Source organism: Carcharhinus amblyrhynchos, chromosome 26 (genome assembly GCF_965287045.1).
Source record: "Carcharhinus amblyrhynchos chromosome 26, sCarAmb.v2.hapA, whole genome shotgun sequence".
Taxonomy (NCBI): domain Eukaryota; kingdom Metazoa; phylum Chordata; class Chondrichthyes; order Carcharhiniformes; family Carcharhinidae; genus Carcharhinus; species Carcharhinus amblyrhynchos.
Window position 1 is genome coordinate 22,159,246 of NC_137349.1, and position 22,176 is coordinate 22,181,421.

General features: G+C 38.0%; 1 protein-coding gene across 1 annotated transcript in view; it reads right to left on the reverse strand.

Moving 5' to 3' along the window:
• Positions 1-1,104: 1,104 nt before the first annotated feature.
• The window catches only part of hmg20b (high mobility group 20B), a 29,048-nt gene continuing 7,976 nt past the window's right edge, over positions 1,105-22,176 (reverse strand). The window contains exons 3-10 of the mRNA XM_080212722.1: positions 21,037-21,181; positions 19,089-19,298; positions 15,116-15,236; positions 12,018-12,055; positions 8,924-9,002; positions 7,216-7,431; positions 5,277-5,409; positions 1,105-2,491 (exon numbers count right to left, since the gene is read on the reverse strand). Of these exons, the coding sequence (XP_080068848.1) occupies positions 2,479-2,491; positions 5,277-5,409; positions 7,216-7,431; positions 8,924-9,002; positions 12,018-12,055; positions 15,116-15,236; positions 19,089-19,298; positions 21,037-21,181 (955 nt within the window). The 3' untranslated portion in view covers positions 1,105-2,478. The remainder of the gene's footprint in view (positions 2,492-5,276; positions 5,410-7,215; positions 7,432-8,923; positions 9,003-12,017; positions 12,056-15,115; positions 15,237-19,088; positions 19,299-21,036; positions 21,182-22,176) is intronic.

The window sequence follows — 22,176 nt, forward strand, 5'->3', positions numbered from 1 at the left end:
GCACATCTGCACTGAAACAAAGACTCAAGATTTGATTCCAGTTCTACATTACAGAAATTCTACATTCAGCCCAACTAATCTATGCTAATATTCCACACCTTTCTTCCAATCCTACCCCTCATGTACTTTTCTGGCATCACCTTGAATGTACTTTGACAATATGGCATAAAAGTTTCATAAGATTTTCCATATTTAAGAATCAGTAGCAAAAGTTACATCTCATCCATAATTCCACTCCCTTCAGTGCCTCCATTCTATCCTCTATGGCTTTGATCTTTCAAAAGAAATGTGACAACTTTATTCAGATGTTGAGCTGATCTCAGCCAGAGTGGTGGCTGGAGTGCAACAGTTGGTAGGAATGTTCCTAGATTAGGAAGGACAAAATAAACAAAAGGATTACGGATGCTCTGAATTTGTCTGCACAGGAGCAAAACTTTATGCATCCTAGGAGCCAACACCTTCAAAACAGAAATGGGAGGGCTGATGAAAGGGAGGAAGTCACAGGGACATGGACAATTGAGCAGAAAACCTTGAAAAAGTGCTAATGAATTTTTTATTCTCTTTGCTAAGAGATGAAATAAATAGTCAGAAAGCCACCTTTGCAACTGTAACATCAAGAATTAATTAACTAAACCATAAAGAAAGACATTTTTTAAGCAGATATATTCTTTAAACACATTTAATTAGCCATCCTTACTAACCTACTGCACCAAATGATATCAAGACAGAATTATTTGCTTATTTTAAGCATTTCATTTGTGCTTGTGAGGTTGAACAGGGCTATATTTTACCATGATTGAACAGCAGTGAAAAACAGCCAATTATAATCCAGAGACCCATGCCAGCTATGAGTTCTTCCTTGTGTCTAATTAGTATTATTTTGCATTACACTACAGTGCCCATAAAAATGATTCTTGCACTAATATAGAATACTAGCATTTGTCACTGTTATGAATACCTCTTCAGGTGAAGAGGTGATCAGAAGTTATCCGATAGCACAGTCCAACACTGTTTATGTTACATGAATATAAAATGCATCACATGAATGAACAACATAATATGTTGACCTAATTTATAGTTAGCAATGTGGGACAAGAATAAATGGTGCAACTTCAAAAATAAAAGTGGAGAAAGAAAAAAGATCCTCTAGTTTATTACAAAGAGGTCTTTATAGTTACCCCAGCGTCAGTGGTGATTTGCCTTCCTTCGTATCACATGAGCTGTGAACAATTTTGCACATTCTGTTCAGAGCAATCACTTCCAAATAAGTATGAAAAAAGTAATCATTTTAAAAATAAAAAAGAGAACAGATGCAACTTGAGTTTTTTTTTAGATACAACTTGAGAATGTTTTTATTCGAGCACACTGATTTTATCATACAATTTTATTGGGGGAGATATAGACACAGCAGTAGCCAATGTGGCTTCACTAGCAGATGGATCTATCACAAATTCCAACCACCAGCAAAAGTCTATTGGACATATAAAAGAGTTCTATTCACCTTCTATTATGAATCTATTCTAAATGTTCTAGTTTCACCTTAAAAATAATATACAGAATTAGACTTCTTTTTTAATGCATGCAGATTCTAATTAGTGCAGAACATAAAATTAATCGACAATTTGCAGCCTATGCAGGTAGATAACATCTAAAAAGAACTGCAGCATTTTTGTACCAAACGTAAAAAGAAATTCTAAGTAAATTGTTTGCACGAGAAAAACTAGCATGTTCCCCATGGCCTGTACCATACATATCCCCTCCTTAATAAATTTCTGTGGAATGTAATTAATTGGTAAAAAGTGGTAGATTTTCTAATTTCTCATTAGGTCTCAGATCCCAAAGAAACTCACTTAACGCAATCATTTTATCTTATCTTTCAGAATATATTATTTGTACAGGTGTAAAATATTATAAATTGCTGCCAACTTGTTTTTGTCTAGCAATCTTTGCACTGGAAAGTAATGCATTTTGTAGAAAATAGTGTCTGAAAACATTAAAAAAGATAAACAGAGACAGTAAGATCTACTGCATCATGTATAAATGAAATGCTCATGCATTTGGTTGTACAAAATACCAGAAACTATTCAGTAAGAATCAGAAAAAATAATTCATATATATATATAATATAATCTAAATCCCTTAGCTATGAAAGCCCAAGGTCTATCTTTGCACATAATTCAATTTATGTATTCTAGTTTACCATACATTAAAGGTATCCAAACATTATAAACATGCATAAAAGACAGAGCAATATCTTTCAAATCACAGGCATCCTAGTAGATCATAGGATTATCAAAACCAGTGCACCAAATATGTGCAATTGTCACAAGGAGACTAAAAAGTTAATATTTTGCATAATTTCCCAAGATTGTGGTGGAAATTAGCAATTTTTAAAATCCAAGTTCCACACGTTGCAGCCCATCTCCGATTCAAAATCATGGATATGGTCAGTGTTTTTATGAATATTTCTTCCCATGTTCATAGCTTTTCACTGAAAGAAAAAATGTAATAATATGAAACAGTCACAAATCAAAAAAATTCTATTTTATAAATGTGGGATAATAAGCCAAATAGCATCCTCAATTTAAAGAAAATTCAAATAAGATTTTAGACTTCTATTTTGGGGAGTTGATGAATAGCTGTGAGCAATTTTCCACATTAGACTTCAAATGCCAGCAATCACTTCAAAATTAGAAAGAGTCAGGATCACACTATTTACACTAACCTCAGACCATTACTTCTAGTTGCTTCAGTTTTTTTCCCCCTATCTCTACATCATTTTATGGCCTTTGAGTGAGACTACTAATTTAATGCTACAATATGCAGTGTCTCTATGGAATAACAACGAGTAAATGTTTAAACAGTTTATATAATGAACAAAATTTATACGGAACTTCTGTACATAGATACGTTCCTGTGAGTGAGTGTGTGTTTATATGCTGGGCAGAGAATTCTGTTCATTGCAGAAAGTGTGTGAAAGTTGGCTGTTGAGGTATAAATCGCAAGTAGTATACAGCAATTTTAAAAATGATGGAATTAGTCAGTGTGCAGTTGGATGCATGAAGGGTAGAAGTTATAAATCAGGGACAAATTGTGTTGGCAGTGAGCAGGAATAATATAAAAGAGGAAGAAACACTGGAGGAGATGGAGAGGTTGATGATAATAGCAACAGAAAATTTCTGTTCCAGGACTACAGCTCGGAACTACAGGATGCCACCTCAGCGTCAAAAGAAGTTTCCAACACTGCTCCAGGCACCCCCAAGTAACTGTAAAGCCCACACCACTTAACTTGGGGAACACCACCTTACTTGGGAAGAGAAAAAAGATCTGCATTAATACTTTTCACAGCCTCAGGACATCCCACAGCAGTATTACAAATGAAGCAAACTGTGAGCTGGGTGGTCTCAAGGTGCGTTTTAAAAATTTAAATATGAAAATACCATGACAAGAAGAAGTAATTATGTTATTAAATGGGAAGTGCATACATGTAAAGATTTTAATATCTTGCCATGTAACTCTGAGTCAAAGTATATTCTATTTTATAACTGGTACTATCAATTTATAATGAGCAAAGTGCTGCAGAATATGCAAGCTGTACACAAGGGTTTGTGTAAATTGCTAATGGATCTCTGTGGCATTGCACATAAGCAGCCAAACCAAATTAAGTCTTATGCTCAAGCAGAAAACAAAAATATGCAGAATCCCCCATTATAAATCCATAATTGTGTTTTCTTTATATCCACACTTAAAAATAGAAACTGCCTATGTAAACCTGTCAAGTTGCAATGATATCTCCTACTGGGGTAGCAGCAAAATAATACCTCTGCTGTGCATGTAATTACAGGGCGACACAATTGAATAGTTAGCTACCATTAACATGGAGAGGGGGATTTAAAACATTGGAAAAGTTGACTAAAAGGTAGGTGAAAACAACATTTTTTTAATAAGATAGACACAGGTGATGTACATCACAAGAAGTGTATGAATAGACTCAATGTGGCAACAGATTTCCCTAGTGGTACAGTAAAAGATGATGTTCCAAAGACAAAAGGCGATTGAACAATGGTCGATGGATCAGCATATGCAAAATTTGGCTGCAATGCAAATTCTCATGATAACTTTAAAGAATAACGTTTGTGCATGCAAGTAAAAAGGACACCAGATTCACTGAAGGTTGGAAATGATCCTTTTGGAAGAGTGAAAGAATGGGCGAGAGAAAAACATTAAATAGGGTTGCTTACAGATTTGACGAAGGCTGATTAACACAACTTCTATAAAGAAAGATAAAAGTGCATATTACAGAAATGACTTGAAAGTCTGTCATTTTTGTTCTATTTGTTATTCCATAATCTGAATGATAAGCTCCTAACTAAATATCATAATTAACTTTCCATAAATTATCCTCATCAGGTGAAAATATCACAAACAACAACGTTTTTCTTTTAGGCACACGGCATGCCCATTTGGATCTGACAGAAGACAAATATCACATCCACTTAGAGACTTGATGAAGAGGCTATTATAATTCTGGCTACTTCTGAACTCTAGATTGTGTCCACAGCAAGATGGAGTTCTTGAAGATTTTTCTCATGACCCAATACATATATCTTTATAGTACAAATAGGAACAGCATGACAGAGTTAACAACGTATTCTTCTACAGAGTTACTTTGCACTGGAGATTACACATTCTGCTCAACACACATCTATTCCTGTTGGAAAACACCATGCTGTTAACCTGCATAATTCAGGCTAAGGCTAGTGGTCAAATTTATTTACACAATTCCCACCATCATAGCATCACCTCAGTTCAGCCCCAACACACTCGGCACTGCCTCTGGCACAGTTATGATGCCCAATCAGACACCGTCTGCTAGACATGCCACCGACCACCTGGGGGTTTCAATGGCCTCTGTCCCCCCAGCATTACCAGGGTGTCTGGACCCCACTATCAGGAACCAGAAGTGAATTTTTCAACTGATATCTCACTGATGAGAGGGGAAAGCAGCAGTGAGGTTGAAAGGTGCTTGCCAGGCCTGCTAACGAGATTGAAATTAATTCAATCTTATGCAAATAGGCTTCGCGCTCACCCACTGGCAATTTAATGGGAATTTAATGTATGGGACTAAACCAGTTCCCAGCTCCCATGCCGATTGACTGGCGAGTTGAGCCAGTAAGATAATGCCCCAAGAGTCAAATCTAGCTAATAGCCAAGCTCAATATTGCTTTAGATTTGAATTTAAAACAATTTTATCCAAATTATTTGTCAAACCTTACCTATCTAATTGGCTGATGATCTCCTGCACTCTACCAACTAGTTTTTCATATTCTATGGGGCTGCTTCCAATGATATTGTGAAGTTTTGCCATGTACGTATCAAGCGTTCCTTCTGTCGGTGTTTCTCCAGTGCCTAGTTACAAACAGAAGTAAGAAACGGTATTAGGTAGCAGTCTGAAGATGAAAACAGAAATAAAAAGATTTGGACAGAAATCCCAATCATTTTCTGATGACATGGAAGAGACTTGCATTGATTTTTTGAATAGAAAATGTTCTATATTTGCTCCTACTAAAAAATGAAATTACATAAGTCCACAATGGTGTCATTGAAACTAAATCTAAATGATGGAGCTAAGATTTCTGAAACTGTTAAAATCAAGTGAAAGTTACTTTATTTTTCTGCTCAAGCTATTTACATTGTCAGCAATACATACTCTTGCACTTCACTAAAATTCTAATACACATCATATCAGTGAAAGATACAATAAGCTACTTAATAAGATGCAGGGCAGAATTCTCCTATTTTGAGGCTAAGTGCAACGGTGGGAGTCTCCACATCACTTGTCCTACTGACCAGAATAGCAGAATCCTGCACTTGGAACCTTATTAATTTTGCACAGACATCTGGTGGATTTGAAGGTTTCAGCACCATATTTAAATATCAATGCAGCACACTTATCACTCTCTCTTGCCCACATCTTCACCAGATTGTGCAGTACATCAGCAATGTGGAGGAAGCCTGTGCCTTGGTTTGGCCGCCACTGCCACCACCCCCCCCCCCCAACCTTCAAAGCACGCAAGCCCCATTTGGACATCAGCCCATTTCAATTGGAGTCTGTGTATCACCCTCCACTAGGGGAGAAGGGAGGAAATTAGGGTGAGGAGACCCCTGCACTCCTTAACCACAGGCAGAGTACTGATCTGGTTCACTGACAATGCTATCCATGAAAACCAGCTCAGCAATAAAGTGGAAGCAGGGATCAACGTACCTGGCAGTGGTATAGTGCATCAGGAGCAATGCAGCACTGATAGAAAGTCGTTGTACTCATCTCAAAGACTTTGATAAACTGAGGACCACGTAGTATACGCCACTCTTTGGAAATCAAATTTGATGCCAAAAGAAATTTCAAAGGGCCTGTCTGTGCTGTAGTTTTTCAATGTTTCTTTGAGATACAACTGGACATTTGCATCACCTGCTAACGGGAAGAGCAACCCACTATTGGGAGAATTGCAACGTGATTTCATGCCTGCGGGTTTTCAGCAGTTTCCCTGCACCCACTTGTCACCGAACCTGCCACAGGCTGGTTGGAAGAATTCTATCCTGAGGCCTTCGAGGTCAGTGGGGAAGGATGTTGTTGTGATGTATTTATTTTTACATTAGGTAAAAGTAAAGATTGAAATATTTGAAAAAAAAGACTAAACCGGCCATCTGGACAACTGAATGAAATAGGGAGAACCGAGAGTCTTACAATATAATTTACATTAACAAGGAATTCCGTTAGAAGTTGGAACAATTGCTGCATCATGCAATGGTAGATTCGCTGCAAGCATTCAAAAGTGAGCTGATGAGGTCCTGGTGATTTTTAATTTCTTTAAATTGACCCAGGTTGTTGATTTGTCTTTGATTAAATCTTTTTCTTTCTCCCAGAAGAGTGGTTGCTGTTGTGGGAGTGATAGGGTTCTTGATCCTCAATTGCACAATGATCGTACGGGTCACAGTCAACTAATCTTTCATATTCCCATATGTAATATAGCCTCCTAATCTCAAGCACCTCCATACTGCTTTCTAAGGAAGAGAATTCTACAACTGACCTTCTGAGAGAAAACAATTTCAGGGAAAAGTTTAAAAAAGAACGACACCAATTATTCAGTGTGCTCCAAAAACTATACTACCTATATTTCAATTATCGTTTTCTTTTGAATCATTTCCTGTTCTCACCTGGAATGGGAATAGAAGCAAAGCTTGCAGTCAGGGCCTGGCGTACTGCCTGCAGTTGATGTTGCAGCGTCAACGTTTGTCTCTCCTCCAGTGCCAACTCTTGTTCTAGTTTCTCTTTGGCACTATTCATACTCTCTATATGTTTCTGTAAGATAACGTTCTGCTCTTCAAATTCCACATTTGACTTCCTTAATTTTCGCAGTTCTGATTCACGGGCTTAAAAGAAAAACAAAAACTCAACTAAATTCACATTTCAGAGCTTGGAAGTGAAGTGAAAAGTTGCATATATTTCCTCAGCACTTTGTCTAAATAAAAGAGTACATTCATTTAAAACTCTTGATTTATATTATCTTTACCAAAGATTAATGCACTGCAGGAACGCAAACTTAAATTAGTGTGATCAGTCCCTTGTCGAAGTAATTAAAAGGTGGATGTTACTTCTTTCAGGTCCCGATGAGACTTTTACTCTTTGAAGAATTTACAAAAAAACAAAATCAAAGCATACCACACATATTCTATCTGAAAATAGACCAATCACATAGATATCAATGTTTGAAAACAAACATGCTCCAGGGATGCTTGTCTGGTCTAAAATTACTCTAATGGCTAGAAAAGCAGCTGGTTAATGCAGCTCCACGAGAGGTCTTAAAATATATAGAACAAGCACACATCCTGGAAAAAAAAAGTTTGTTATGCATAGGCAACTTATCTTCTCAATCACCAAAATGAAAGGTATTATTCAACTGCATACAGAATCTGATGAACATCCTCCCCTTAAGGTTTTCCAGCCTCACCACCTCTAGATGTTCTATGACAAGCCAAGGGGACTGGTGAAATCAGATACCATCTAATTGTTTTCATGCAAAGTTATTCAAACTATTTGTATATAATGTGCTTTCTCTTGAGGGTAGACTAACATTGTACAGTTCTTTTAAATGCAACTTTGCTGCTTACTATTTCATGTCAAAATAGTTAAAACTTTAAGTTAATAAGGGGCAGTAAAATACTAAAATAATAAAAGTGAATTGCCAAATAACTCCAATGGGCCCTGGCAACTTGCATTACAGGATTATTTAAAGTTACCAAGAAAAAAAAATGTTTTGTTTCCCTAATATGTTGCTCCCCTGAATTTAAGGAGCTAAATTCTGCATTCCGCTGGCCCTTGAAGTCACTCTCAATAAATTGGTCATTTATTTTTACTCATGAGCACTACAAGGTGGTTTTGGCATGTTACATGACCGAGGGAACACAATCCTATCATTCATTATGTACAAATTAGGATTATTTTCCCCAAAATTTACTTTTCACTAACTTCTATCTACAATGATTTTATATTGTTGGGACTAAATGCTAATAGTGAAACATTGATTAATAATATCATTCGAGAGCAATGCTCAAATAATACTTTGAATAATTCAATGCTCGGCCTAATGACCTTATTTAGTAGATCAATGTTTTTCATTGATGCCAAGTTTTTCCAGAAGCCCTTTCCAGCAAGAGTGGAAACTGATAATTTTTCTGTTCCCTTCTCAGGAGATGCTGTAATAGCTCATCACACTGGAAACAAGCCAACTAGTTCAGATATCAACCCTGAGATCACCTCAGTCTGCATGCCTCAGCACTATACCATAGTTTGCATCTGTCCACTAAACAAATCTTAATTTCCAAAGCAGACAAGCAGCATAAACACCAAGTAGAATTAAAATACCTTTGGTCTGGTCAAGGAACTCTTCAGTAAAAATTGGGGTGTCAAACATGGAAATCCTGTCTGGTGAATCATCAGTGGCCTGAATTACAAAAGATAGACACATGAAACATTGACCAAATTCTTTGATGATTCAACAGAAAAATAGGCAAGGGTAATGCAGAAGCAATTTATCTAGATTTTCAAAAGGACTTCAATAATAGGAGACACTGCATGTTGAGACTGATGAATAAAGGTCAAGGCAATCAGAGCCAGGGAAAAAGAGGCAGAACGAAAGGCTGGATGAAAGACATAAAACAGAAAAAAGATTCAGATTATTAACAATGGAAATTGAGATCCCATGAGGATCAGTGGTGAGATCAGTGGCTCTCGTTCACAATTTATATCAACATTTTCAACTTTGGAATTAAAAACACAATCTGCTAATTTGCAGACAACTCAATTTAGGTGAAGATAATCAAACGATGAAGAGGACTGCAACAGATTATACACAAGACAACATTAATAAACTTGCAAAATAGGTATATAGATAATTCACGGGCAGATGAATTGCAACATAGGTAGGCCTGAGGTATTACATTTTGATCAGAAAGATAAGGTCACATATTACTTAGAATGTAAGAATCTAGGGGGAATGAAAGGAAAAAGAGATTTGGAACAACACATGTAAAGTCATTTACAAAAGCAAACGCAATTTGCTGGGTTTTCTAGAGGGAAATAATTTCAAAATTGATAAATTATTAAAATTTGTATCAATCTCAATTCAACCACACTTATTACTATGAAGTTCTGGTCAGCATATTGAACTATTGAGACTGAAAACAAAAAATGATGATACCAGAACTATGAGGTTAAGCCTACCAGAAAAATAGTGAGCAAGTTAAGTCTCTTGTCTCTTAAAGAGAGGCTGAGAACTAGCAGAGGTCTCAAATTGAGAGGTTTTGATAAACTAGTCAGAGAGTGCTTCCACTCATGGGAAAAAAATAAATCATTGTAAGGTGGAAGTCAAACAGAATTTAAGAGCAACATCTTTACCAGAGAATGGTTAGAATGTGTAACTTGTTAGTTCTGGGTTTAGTTCAGCAAATAAAACAGATGCATTTGAGAAAAATCAAGAACACGAGAGGGAAGGGAAGAGAAGAACGTTATGCTGACGGAACTGGATTAGTAAGGATGGGAGGGAATTAGGGTGGAGCATAAATATCAACATGAGCTGAAGGGTTTATATGTGCGCTGAGACTCTATGCAATTTCAAGACAACTAGTGCTTTACTCCTTTATAATACTGTGTTATTTTGCTTAAATTAGAATCTTATGTAAAATATATTGGTAAAAGTTAATGACATTGGTAACTTATTTTTACAATTTGTTCTTGGGAATATGTCGTCACTAGCAACGTTGGCATTTCTTGGCCATTTTAGCTGCCAGAAAGGTGGTGGTGGACCACCATTTATATGATCTACTGTGCAATAGCTTTCTAGGCCACTTCAGATGACAGTTAAGAGTTGCAAATACACCAGAGTGGGCAAGAGTAGGTTTTTTTTAACCTAAAAGACATTACTGAACCAGCTGTATTTTTACCAAAACCCGTTAGTTTAATGATAACTTTTTCAAAAAAGATTGTCAGATTAATCAGGACTTAAATTGTCAAATGTCATAGTGGGCTCATCAGACTAAGCCTCCAGATTATTGGAAAAATAAATATATTCTAAAAACTTCTGGTATCAGGATGGTCATAGCCTAGAAGTATGACCTGGAGGGTGTGCTATGGAACCCCTGGAAGTCCCAACACAAGAACTCCACTGTAATTGCCCAGGAAGTTTCAAATTCCAATGGAGAATTCCCCTGCTCCACACGACCCACTGAGAATGTCTCAAACTCTACAAGTCAAGAGTTTGAGACTTCAGATAGCGCCAACTCACTTACCTGTGATAGATACCCAGGGAAACATTAGAGACAGTTCTAACTCCTGAGTGATTATACAACTGACATTCCTGCCCCATAAAAATTTCCCGAGAAAAAAAAGATGTGGCTAGACTTCCCTGATGATTCTGCACTACCAGATGGGCTCCCAGAACAGGTATGCTCCGCACTTCTGAAGATGTGTGGTTTGGAAGTCCGGGCCAGAAATGTGGAATTCCATCTTAGTGTAAAGATAGGGCAGCAGAGGGGCAATCTGACAGTGATTGTCACTCTTCAGAAGATCTGGCCTAATGTTTTCATTTCTCAGTCAGTGAAAAGTCATGAATCCATTCATTATTATCAAATTGTACCTGTAGGACAGCTGGGCCAAGAAATGAACGCATTCAGTATCTTCAAAGAAATGAGTAAGGAGGAAGTTAAGAATTTGACAAATATTGTTAGGAGCTACAAAGTTAGAGTTTGTCCTGTACAAGATGATTGCGAATTTAAACCCAAATTTATAGGTTTCAGTCTTTATAAACTGGAGACGCAAAAACCATTATAGTCATGGGAAGCAGTAAAGATGTTACCTAAAGAATGCAATCAAATCTAAAATATAATAATGGATTGTGAGAAATAAATCTAATAGTTTATCCATATGGAAAAGCAGCTTTATTTGTGGTGCATGCAAGTTTGGGTAAATTGTGCAAATCTATCGAAATGTCAGATTTGATTATCTGAACAACCTTTTTGCATTTTGTGCTTCATATTTTTAAAGTTTGTGTAAGCAATTGTAAATAGGACTATGATTTTTTTTAAAATTCAATTTGGGGAGTTTCAGGCTGGTGAAAAGTTGCATCTGAACAAGGAGGAGGAAAAGATGATACATTCAACATAAAGTTAAGTATTAATAAAAACAAAGTACGAGAAACCTCAAGCAGGTCTCGTCACAGATACTGCCTGAGATTTTCTAGCTGTTTTTATTTCAGATCTCCAGCATTTTGCTTTTATTATGGTGAAGTATTAATGGTTACTTGCCATGGCTTCTATTAAATATAAAAACAACAATATTTGCATTACTTTCTTAGAGAATGAATGAAGTAATACATTGTGTATTTTTCAGACCATTTGGACAGTACAGATATAACAACCTATAATGATATAATTTTGGAATTATCGAAATTTTTACAGCTCACCTTAGGGACTGGTCCATTAACTCCTGGCCACAGCTCTTCTAAAATTATGAAGTAAAAATGTTAGTTTTCTTTTAAACTAAAATCTCTATAAAAACTTCATTGACATAGTATAACATCTCAAGGTTCTTCACAGGAATGATCAAAACAAAACTTGATATCAAGCCACACAAGATAATAGGACAGCTAACTAAAAGCTTGGTCAAAAAGGCAGTGCATTAAAAAGGAAGAAACAGAGGAAAGGCAGGAAGAGAGAATTAACAAGGAAAATCCTCAGTGCAAGGGTTAGCCAAACTGCACCTGCAGCCATAATGGATTTTTAAAAGGGAAACTGTTCAACTAATTTGTGTTTTTTTTAAAAGAGGTCACAGAAAGGTTGATGAGAGTAATGCTATTAATTTGTGTATATGCACTGTCAAAAAGCATTTGAAACAGAGACACATGATAGACTTGTCAGAGAAGTTATATAGCTCATGGAGTAAAAGAGACAAATAGTAATGATCAATGGATATATTTTGGGCTGGAGGAAGGATTGTAGTGGAGCTCCCCAAGGACTAGTATTGGGAACCTTGCTTTTCCTGGTATATGTTAACAATCAAGATCATGGGGTGCTGGGGACAATTTCAAAGTTTGTGAATGACACAAAACTTGGACGCATTGTAAACAGCGAGGAGGACAGTGTAGAACTTAAAGCAGATATAGGTAAGTTGGTGGAGAGGGCAGAAAGGTAGTAGATGAACTTCAATCCAGAGAAGTGAGAGGTGAAGTATAATGGTAGGACAGGGACAATATAAAATAAGGGCTAAAATTTTAAGGGTGCAGGAGCAGAGGGACTTGAGTGTATGCATGCATTGACTAGGACAGGGGAGAGTGCAGCTAATAAAACATACAGTATCTTGGGCTTTTTTAATGGGGGCATAGAGTACAAGAGCAAGGAGGCTATGCTGAACTTGTAGACAAGTTAGACCTCAGCTGGAATATTGTGTACAGCTTGGGCACCACACTATAGGAAGAATGTAAACGCACTAGAGAGAGTGTGCAAAAGAAGTTTGCAAAAATTGTTCCAGAGATGAGAGAATTCAGTTATGAGGATAGACTGAAAAGGGTTAAGACAGTTCTCCTTGCAGCGAAGCCCAGAAGATTTTATAGAGGTGTTCAAATCATGAGACAGCTGGTCAGAGAAGATGGGAAGAAACTGTTCCCGCCTGTAAAAGGATTAGAAACGAGAAGGCACAGATTTAAAGTGATCTGCAAAAGAAGCAAATGTGATGATAGAAAAATCTTTTTGACACAGCAAATGGTTTGGGTCTAGAGTGCACTACCTGGAAGCATAGCAAAGGCAGGTAAGAGGGTATTAGATGATTATTTGAATAGAAATGTACAAGGACATGGGGAAAACATGTGACAATGAAACTAAGTAACAATCCATATTTGGAGAGCTGGTGCAGACATGATGGGCCTAGTGGCCTTTTTCAGTACCATAACAATTCTGTGATTCAATAGTAGAACATTTAAAATCATGAACGTGCGAAATGCCAGATTTGGAGAAGTGCAGAGATCTCAGAATTATTGAACTAGAGGGAGCCACAGATCCATAGCAAGGATGAGAATTCTGCAGGATCGAGAGCCAACATAGGTCAGTGAGCCAAGGGGCGATGGACAAACAGGATTTGGTATAGTTAGGACAGAGGCAGGAAAGTATTAAATAAATACAAGCATAAAGGAGGATAAAGTGTAAGAGTCATATACAAGCATCACACCTCTTCAACCTAGATAGACCAACTTGTACAGTTCTCTCCTTCATTCTTAATTCCTCAGTCTACGCAACTGTCCCACTGTCAGACTTAAGCATGAGATGCTTTTCTAGCCAATTAATTGAATCACAATTATTTTACAATACTGTTATAAATAATCTTTACTATAACATTTTTCTATTGTCAACACATCACCAGCTTGTTTTGCAGAAAATAGTTAATCTTAAAAACTATTCTGAAGTATTTTATTGTGCCTCACTTTTAAATCTACTCAGGAAGATCATACAGGGCAGGGATCCTCTTCTCCATTACTAAGTACCTCTTTGATACATTTTCCTCAAAACCATGCCCATTTCTCTAAAACTAAGACGTGAAGAACAATTTTTGTCTCCCAGGTACAGACCATCCACACGATTATTTATGTTGCTATTTTTTAATCCTGCTCCAAGCACCCAACTCTCCCAACAGTCCCTTCACTATAACCCTGATCCTCCCAATCCTCTTACAGCGCATCTCTTCCACTACTTTTACCTCTAGCTCCCATTCAAATTCTGACTACTTAACCACCCTTGCCCTGGCCTCCAGCAAATTCAGACACTCGCTGGCACCCTAAATCTGTTCCTCAAGCACAATCTCATTTCCTTGTAAAAATCACGATTATTCTGCCTCAAAAAAAAAATTTAGAACCTGCCAGCTATCCTTTCCTTTACAAAATGCTTTAACATATTCTCACTTCCCAGCTCTATGCCCAACTCTCCCAAAACTATTAAGTTTTCAATATCTGAAATGAGCTACTGCCATAACCAAAATCTCAAACTACATTCTCAGGTAACTTTGAATGCAATGAGTTTCCAGACCTCCTCTTCTCTATGTTTGACAATGCAAGTAAAACAAAATATTCCTGCACTTCCTCAGCACTAAATGTGAAATGGAGGTGGGAGAATGTGGAGATTATACGGTAACAGTACATGGACAGAAGAGAACATTCACCCTATACAAAAATTCACAGTATTCCCCTGGTGAATTGCATTTTCCCAAATTTACAACAAATAGAAATGAACCAAGAGACATAGTGAAAGAATTTTATATACTGTGACAGGGCAAAAACTACCAATTTTGTGCCACTATTAAAATTGGACAAGAGTAGGAAGTGTACACTGTTCATCTTGTTGGAGCAGAATGCTGCAAGATGGCATCAATTCAAAGACATGGTAGAAATGCCAATTCTAAATAATTTTGATAAAGCTTGCTCTTGGACAGCAAGAGCGCTAAAAGGTGATAGGATGCAAGTACAAAAATTGTTATTTGAATAAAGATGTTCAGTAGCCCTGTACTCCAGGACCTTACCTTTCTTCAGTTTCTTCTCCTGAATTTTTTGTGTACTCAGTTTATACGCTTCAGTTTGCTGAAATTCTTTAAGTTCCTTGAGGTACTGTTGCTTGTCCTTTTCTGCTTCATCCAAATAACGCTAGGAGGATTAGCAAATAACAGGCAGTGACCTCATGAGTATGTAACATCTGCATATCATTCATTCCAATCTCATTCATTTTAATATGTATCACTAGGTTTTCACAAGGTTCTTGAGTTAAAATGGTGCTAGAAAGCCACTGGAAAAAAAAAATCAAGGTCACAGGGAATTGTGAAGTGTGCAAAATTTCATAATTCCTATTTCTTTTTAAACACTTACTTCACAACTGCTAGATTTTGAAGCCAAAGTAAGTTCTTACAAAATTAGAGATGTTTGTTTTCATCCATTTTCAACAAGCTAACCAGCTCATAACTTCTCCAAAATTTTACTCAACCACTTACTTACAATACCCAAATTCACAGCGATATACATTGTTTCCTTTCAGGGAATTATAGGCCAGTTAGTTTAACGGCTGTTGTAGGTAAAATGCTCGAATCCATGATCAAGGAGAATATAGCGAGGCATCTTGAGGAGAATTGTTTGATAGAGCAGACACAACACGATTTCGTTAAGGGGAAGTCGTGTCTGACGAATTTATTGGAGTTCTATGAGGATGTGTCTAGGGCGGTGGATAGAGGAGAGCCGGTAGATGTGGTGTTTCTTGATTTTCAGAAGGCGTTTGATAAGGTGCCGCACAGGAGGTTGTTACAGAAGGTTAGGGGGCATGGAGTTGGGGGTAGGGTGTTAGCGTGGATAGGGGATTGGCTGTCAAATAGGAGGCAGAGAGTGGGGGTCAATGGGTGCTATTCGGATTGGCGGTTGGTGACTGGTGGAGTGCCCCAGGGATCGGTACTGGGGCCTCAGCTATTTACCATTTATATAGATGATCTGGAGGAGGGAACCGAGTATATGGTGTCGAAATTTGCTGATGACACCAAGATTGGTGGAACGGCAAATTGTGCGGAGGGTGTGGAAAGTCTGCAGAAGGATCTAGATAGGCTGGGCGAATGGGCCAGGAACTGGCAAATGGAATTTAATGTTGGCAAGTGTGAAGTTGTCCACTTTGGTAGGAAGGACTATTACTTATACTGCAGCATGCAATGGTGCAGAGGGACCTCGGGGTCCTTGTGCATGAGTCGCAAAAACCCAGACTGCAGGTGCAGCAGCTGGTCAGGAAGGCTAATGGGATGCTGGCCTTCATAGCGAGGGGGATTGAATATAAAAGTAGGGAGGTCTTGCTGCAACTGTACAGGGCACTGGTGAGGCCACAGCTGGAGTACTGTTTGCAGTTTTGGTCGCTGCACTTACGCAAGGATATTTTGGCCTTGGAGGGAGTGCAGAGGAGGTTCACTAGGCTGATACCGGAGTTCAGTGGAACTGAGCCACGACAGATCAGCCATGATCTTATTGAATGGCTGGGCAGGCTCGAATGGCTAGATGGCCTACTCCTGCTCCTATTTCTTATGTTCTTGAAATTCCTTTTCCCAAGACACACTGATGATATGCGCTTGATACATGGTGCAAAAAAGTGTTTTGATTGATAGTACATTTAAGAAAACAATTGAAACATTCCCTGCTAACAGTCCATGTGGATGAGATAGGCAATACAGCATCTGGCACCACTACCTCTCAGCACCAGAAACCCAGGTTAGATTCCAGTCTTGGGTGACTGTCTTGTGGGGTGTACACTTTCTCCCCATGTCTTCATGGGTTTTCTCTGGGTGCTTTACTTTCCTCCCTTAGTCCAAAGATGTGCAGATTAGATGGATTGGCCATGGTAAATGCACGGGTTTATGGGGATATGGCTGAGGGAAGGCCTAGGTGGGGTGTTCTTTGGGAGAAATGGATGCAGACTCAATGGGCCGAATGACCTCTTTCTACACTGTAGAGATTAAGTACATTCTCAAATCCTTTGTCCAAGAATTATAGTAAAATAATGATAACTGTCATCAGTTTCCATTACAAATGATTTAACAATGTTTATGTACACCACCTTCTATGTTTCTTAGAAACACAGGTATTAGTGGGTAATGTACATACATATACAGCAATCACTAAGACAGAAAGCAGTTATCACAGCGGGAGATTGCACTGCCTGCTTAGCTTTTAATTGTTGGTTCTGCTCTGCAGAGTGGACATTCCAAGGCCATAAAGTGCTGCAAGTGAAAGCTTTACTCAAATCAGAAATTCTATTGACAGCGAGGGTCAGTAAAAAGCAGCATCAGGTACCAACTTCTACTAGGATGCGCAGTGGGGAACATATTAAGGAAGTGGAAAAGAGACTTGAGAAAGTGGACTTGAGAGCTTGGATTATGTTTGAGTAAATTTCATACTTGTCAAGGGCTAGTTGGTCTGCTGAAAATGGACAAAAACAAATATTACTTTATTTGTTTTCGATTTAAAATCTAGAAATTGTGAAGTAAAATTGTTTCCTTTTTTCCTCTTCATTTGTGCGTGGGATGTGGGCATTGCTGACAAGGCTAGCATTTGTTTCCCCATACCCAATTGTCCTTGTACTGAATCATTTGCTAGGGCCATTTCATAGGGAAGTTACAAGTCAACCACATTGCTGAGAGTTTGGAATCACATGGGACCAGACGAGGTAAAGATAACAAGTTTCCTTACCTGAAGGACATTAGTGAACGAGTGGGGTTTTTAATGACAGTTGATGCACTATTACTGAGACTAATTTTCAATTCCAGATTTTTATTAATTGGATTCAAATTTGACCAGCTCATATGGTGATATGTGAACCCACCTCCCCAGAGCATTAGCATGTCTGGATTACTAAACCAGTGGCATCACCACTACTCCACCATCTCCCTCAAATATGAATTATAAAATTTTGCACAATTCATAATTGCCTGTGGTCACAGTCATTTTCCACTATTTTCTAAAAATGCATTGCTGAGATGCAAGCATTGCTGATAAAGTCAGTATTTAACATCCATCTCTAATTTCCTTTGGAAAGTAAGTCAGTGACCGCCTGAAGAACTATTAGTGAGGTGTGGATGTCCCTGCAGCACCATTAGGAAGTTCCTTCATTGTTGCTGGATCAAAATCTTGGAATGGTGGCATAATTTCCACGTCAGGATGGCATGTGACTTGGAGGGAACTTGCATGTGGTGGTGTCCTACGTGTCTGCTGCTTGTGTTTCTAGATGGTAGAGGTCACAGGTTTGGGCGTTGCTGTTAAAGAAACCTGGGTGGGTTGTTGCAGTGCATCACATAAATGGTGCACACTCAAGTCACAGTATGCCAGTGGCGAATGGGATGTCAATTAACTGACTGTTTTGCCTTGGCAGGTGTCAAACATCAAGTGTTATTGGAGCTATAATCATCCAGGCAAGTGGGGATTATTCCATCACATTCTTGTCTCATTGATGGTATACAGGCTTTGGAGAGTCAGGCATTGCAGAATTCCCAGCCTCTTGACTTGCTTTTTTTTGTAACCACAGTATATCTTGTCCACTTACATTTTTGGTCAATGACGACCCCAGGATATTGGTGATAGGGATGGAGTGGGGGATGTGGTAATTGCAATGCCATTCAGACTTGATGGAAAGTAGCTAGACTCACTTGTTAAGAGATGATCATTGTCTGGCACTTGTGTACCACAAACTTTATTGCCACTTAGCAGTCCAAGCCTGAAAGTGTTCTCGCTGCATGAGGCATAGGCTAACTGATAATTCCCATTGCAACTGCTCACGTTAACAATGGACAGAGAACATCCCTATTTTTGACCCATCTAACAGATTCTTAACTTTTGCTTAATACTTTACCACCCTAGTCATTCAAAAACCTTTGAAAATTTCTTCCCCGTTACCTCCAGCTGCTGAAAAACAGCAGAACACAAACAATTATTTTTCAAAAAATACGCACAGTATTGAAAAACACAAATAAAAACACACACCTGTTTTTCTAATGCAGGAAGTTTGCTCCATTCATTTCCAAGCATGCGTGTGATTTCTGGGAATGGCAGATCTGGGTGCTGCATCCGAATTTGCTCGCGACGCTCATTGAGGAATCTGACATACCCAGTCACAGGTGCTTTGGGTCCATTAGGTAAAACTTTCTTCCTTTTCTTTCCTTTTGGCCAACCTCGCTTTTTCACTACACGTTGCTGTAAAACAAAGATTAGCAAGTGCAGAGTTTAAAAAGAACAGACAACAATAAGAATTCAATCCACAATCACTGCGCTGTACCTCCAGTTAAAATACAAGAATAGGGCAGTCAATACTTGCCTTAACGTATTTTCCTCTGCCAATATTAGTATTGCAAACAATTTTTGTAATATACAATAGATAAATTCACTGACTAATTTATATAAATTGGAATTTCAAGAACTAAGACCAATCTTCGATTGAGGTGATGGTCTAGTGGTATTATTGCTAGACTACTAACCCAGAAACTCAGCTAATGTTCTGGGGACCTGGGTTCAAATCCTACCACGGCAGGTGGTGGAACTAAGAATCTACTAACCGTTGTTGATTGTCGGAAAAACTCATCTGGTTCGCTAATGTCCTTTAGGGAAGGAAATCTACAATCTTTACCTGGTCTAGTCTACATGTGAGTCCAGAGCCACAGCAATGTGGCTGACTCTCAACTGCGCTCAGGTAAACAGGGATGGGCAAGAAATGCTGACCAGCCTGCGATGTCCATGTCCCACAGATAAATTTTTAAAAGTTCATTAAACGCTACTCACACAAGTATGGGTATACATCTAGTTAACTAGCCACTCTGGCAGATTCAAGTTCTACATTATTAAAAAGGTAAACGCTTTTGGTGCAGATATTAAAGAATGCCCCTTGTACCGAACTAGAAAATTTGAGGTTAAGGAAGATAATTTGTGTGGCGACACAGGTAAACGTTAATTGGCCCATGTTCCATTTGACGCACAACTAACATCCAACTTGTCTTTCTGGCCTTTAACAAATTTAAAATTAATAGTAATTATCACCCAAATAGAAATTTCTCCAATAATTGAATAACACATGATGATATCATTAGTTGTACCAATAACCTTTTATCATCAAGTTTGAGGAGATTCAGTTCAGCAAATTAGAATTTTGTATCTTCAACCTGTGTGTTATCCTTCCACTTTGCTTTCGTGCATCTCTTGGTAAAATGGCAATTACTCACCAATTATTCCAAAATTGCAAGGTATCTTTTGCAACACAGCATGCTGCTAAGTTTACAATCTTTAATAAATAATGGATCTCCCACATGTTCCTTACAAATAAAAGCTTTTAAAAAGAACATACTCAGCAAGAAAGTGAAAGCACAAAATGACCCAGAGGAAGGGCCATATGTCAAGAAGATATGTTGTCTACTCCCACTCAGAACAGTTAGGAAAACTTGTGTTTTGGTTTCTCTTCCCTTTGTTTTTGACTCCCTATATAAGTAGACACAGTGTGGAAGTGGGATTCTATTTCAGTCTGTAGAATGTATCAGTCCAAGGTAGGAAGGAGAAAAGGGAATAAAGACAAATTGCTTGAGAGACTATAAGATGTGTTGGACAGGTTTGTGGTTTCTTTTGATTTTTTTTAAAAAAGGGCTTATAGGAGGTTAGGTGGCAAATGGGCACCAAAGCGTCACAGTGCCCAAACGGCATGTAAATGAGATTTGTTTAGTCACTAAACAGAAATTACATGAAGTATAATTATGGGTTTAAATCAGTTAAATTTGGTTGTACACTGGACTGAGTTTTGTGTACATTAGCGTCAAATGGAAAACACAGGATCAGTACATCATTAACAGTACAATATTATCAATACATCACGTACATTTGGGGAAGACACTATTTTGACAGACTAAACTACTAGGGTTTAAAATTCAAAACACAAAGATCATTTTCTTACCTCTTCCTCACCAGTATTTGTGCCCCCAGCTATATTTTTGTCAGATTGCTTGTGAGATGCTTGATTTTTAGAGATCTCAATAGCTTCTTGTTTAATAACAGTCTGCAACACTCCATTGTGATTAAAAGCCTTAGAAACAAGATTCCTGTATATAAAAATATAAATGCACATTGTTTTAAAACGTAGTTCCATTTATGTATGCATATGAACATATCACATTGTCATGCAATCTGGGGACCTGGGTTCAAATCCTACCACAGCAGGTGGTGGAACTAAGAATCTACTAATGGCCATGAAACCGTTGTTGATTGTCAGAAAACTCATCTGGTGCGCTAATGTCCCTTAGGGAAGGAAATCTACAATCTTCAGAAATTTACAATTTTCAGAAATCTAACTATGCTTGTTCTACACAAATTTTGGCAGCAATTAGTTTGTGAAAGCATGATTTGTAAAACTAGAATCTGATTAAGGGTTACTTGCATACATAAAGTATTCAGGTCAGTATAAAAGTCAATTTTCCCAACAAATAAAGGTACATGTAAAGACTTAATTTTTGGGCCAGTGGGCTGACAAATGGCAGATTAATGGCAGTTTAATTTAAACAAACGCAAGGTGATGCATTTTGGTAGATTGAACCAGGGTAGGACTTATTCAGTTAATGGTAGGGCGTTGGGAGATTTACGGAACAAAGAGATCATGTTCATAGCTCCTTGAAAGTGGAGTCACAGGTAGACACAGTGGTGAAGGTGGCATTCGGCATGCTTGATTTCATCGGTCAGAACACTGAATATAGGAATTGGGACATCTTGTTGGAGTTGTACAAGACATTGGTAAAACCACACTTGGAATATTGTGTGCAGCTCTGGTCACCCTATTATATAAAGGACGTTATTAAACTAGAAAGAGTGCTGAAAAGATTTACTAGGATGCTACCAGGACTTGATGGTTTGGGTTTAAGGAGAGGTTGGATAGACTGGGACTTTTTTCTCTGGAGCATAGGAGGTTCAGGAATGATCTTACAGAAGTCTATAAACTAACAAGGGGCACAGCTCAGCTAGATAGTCAGCATCTTTTCCCAAAAGTAGGGGAGTCTAAAACTAGAGGGCATAGGTTTAAGGTGAGAGGGGAGAAATACAAAAG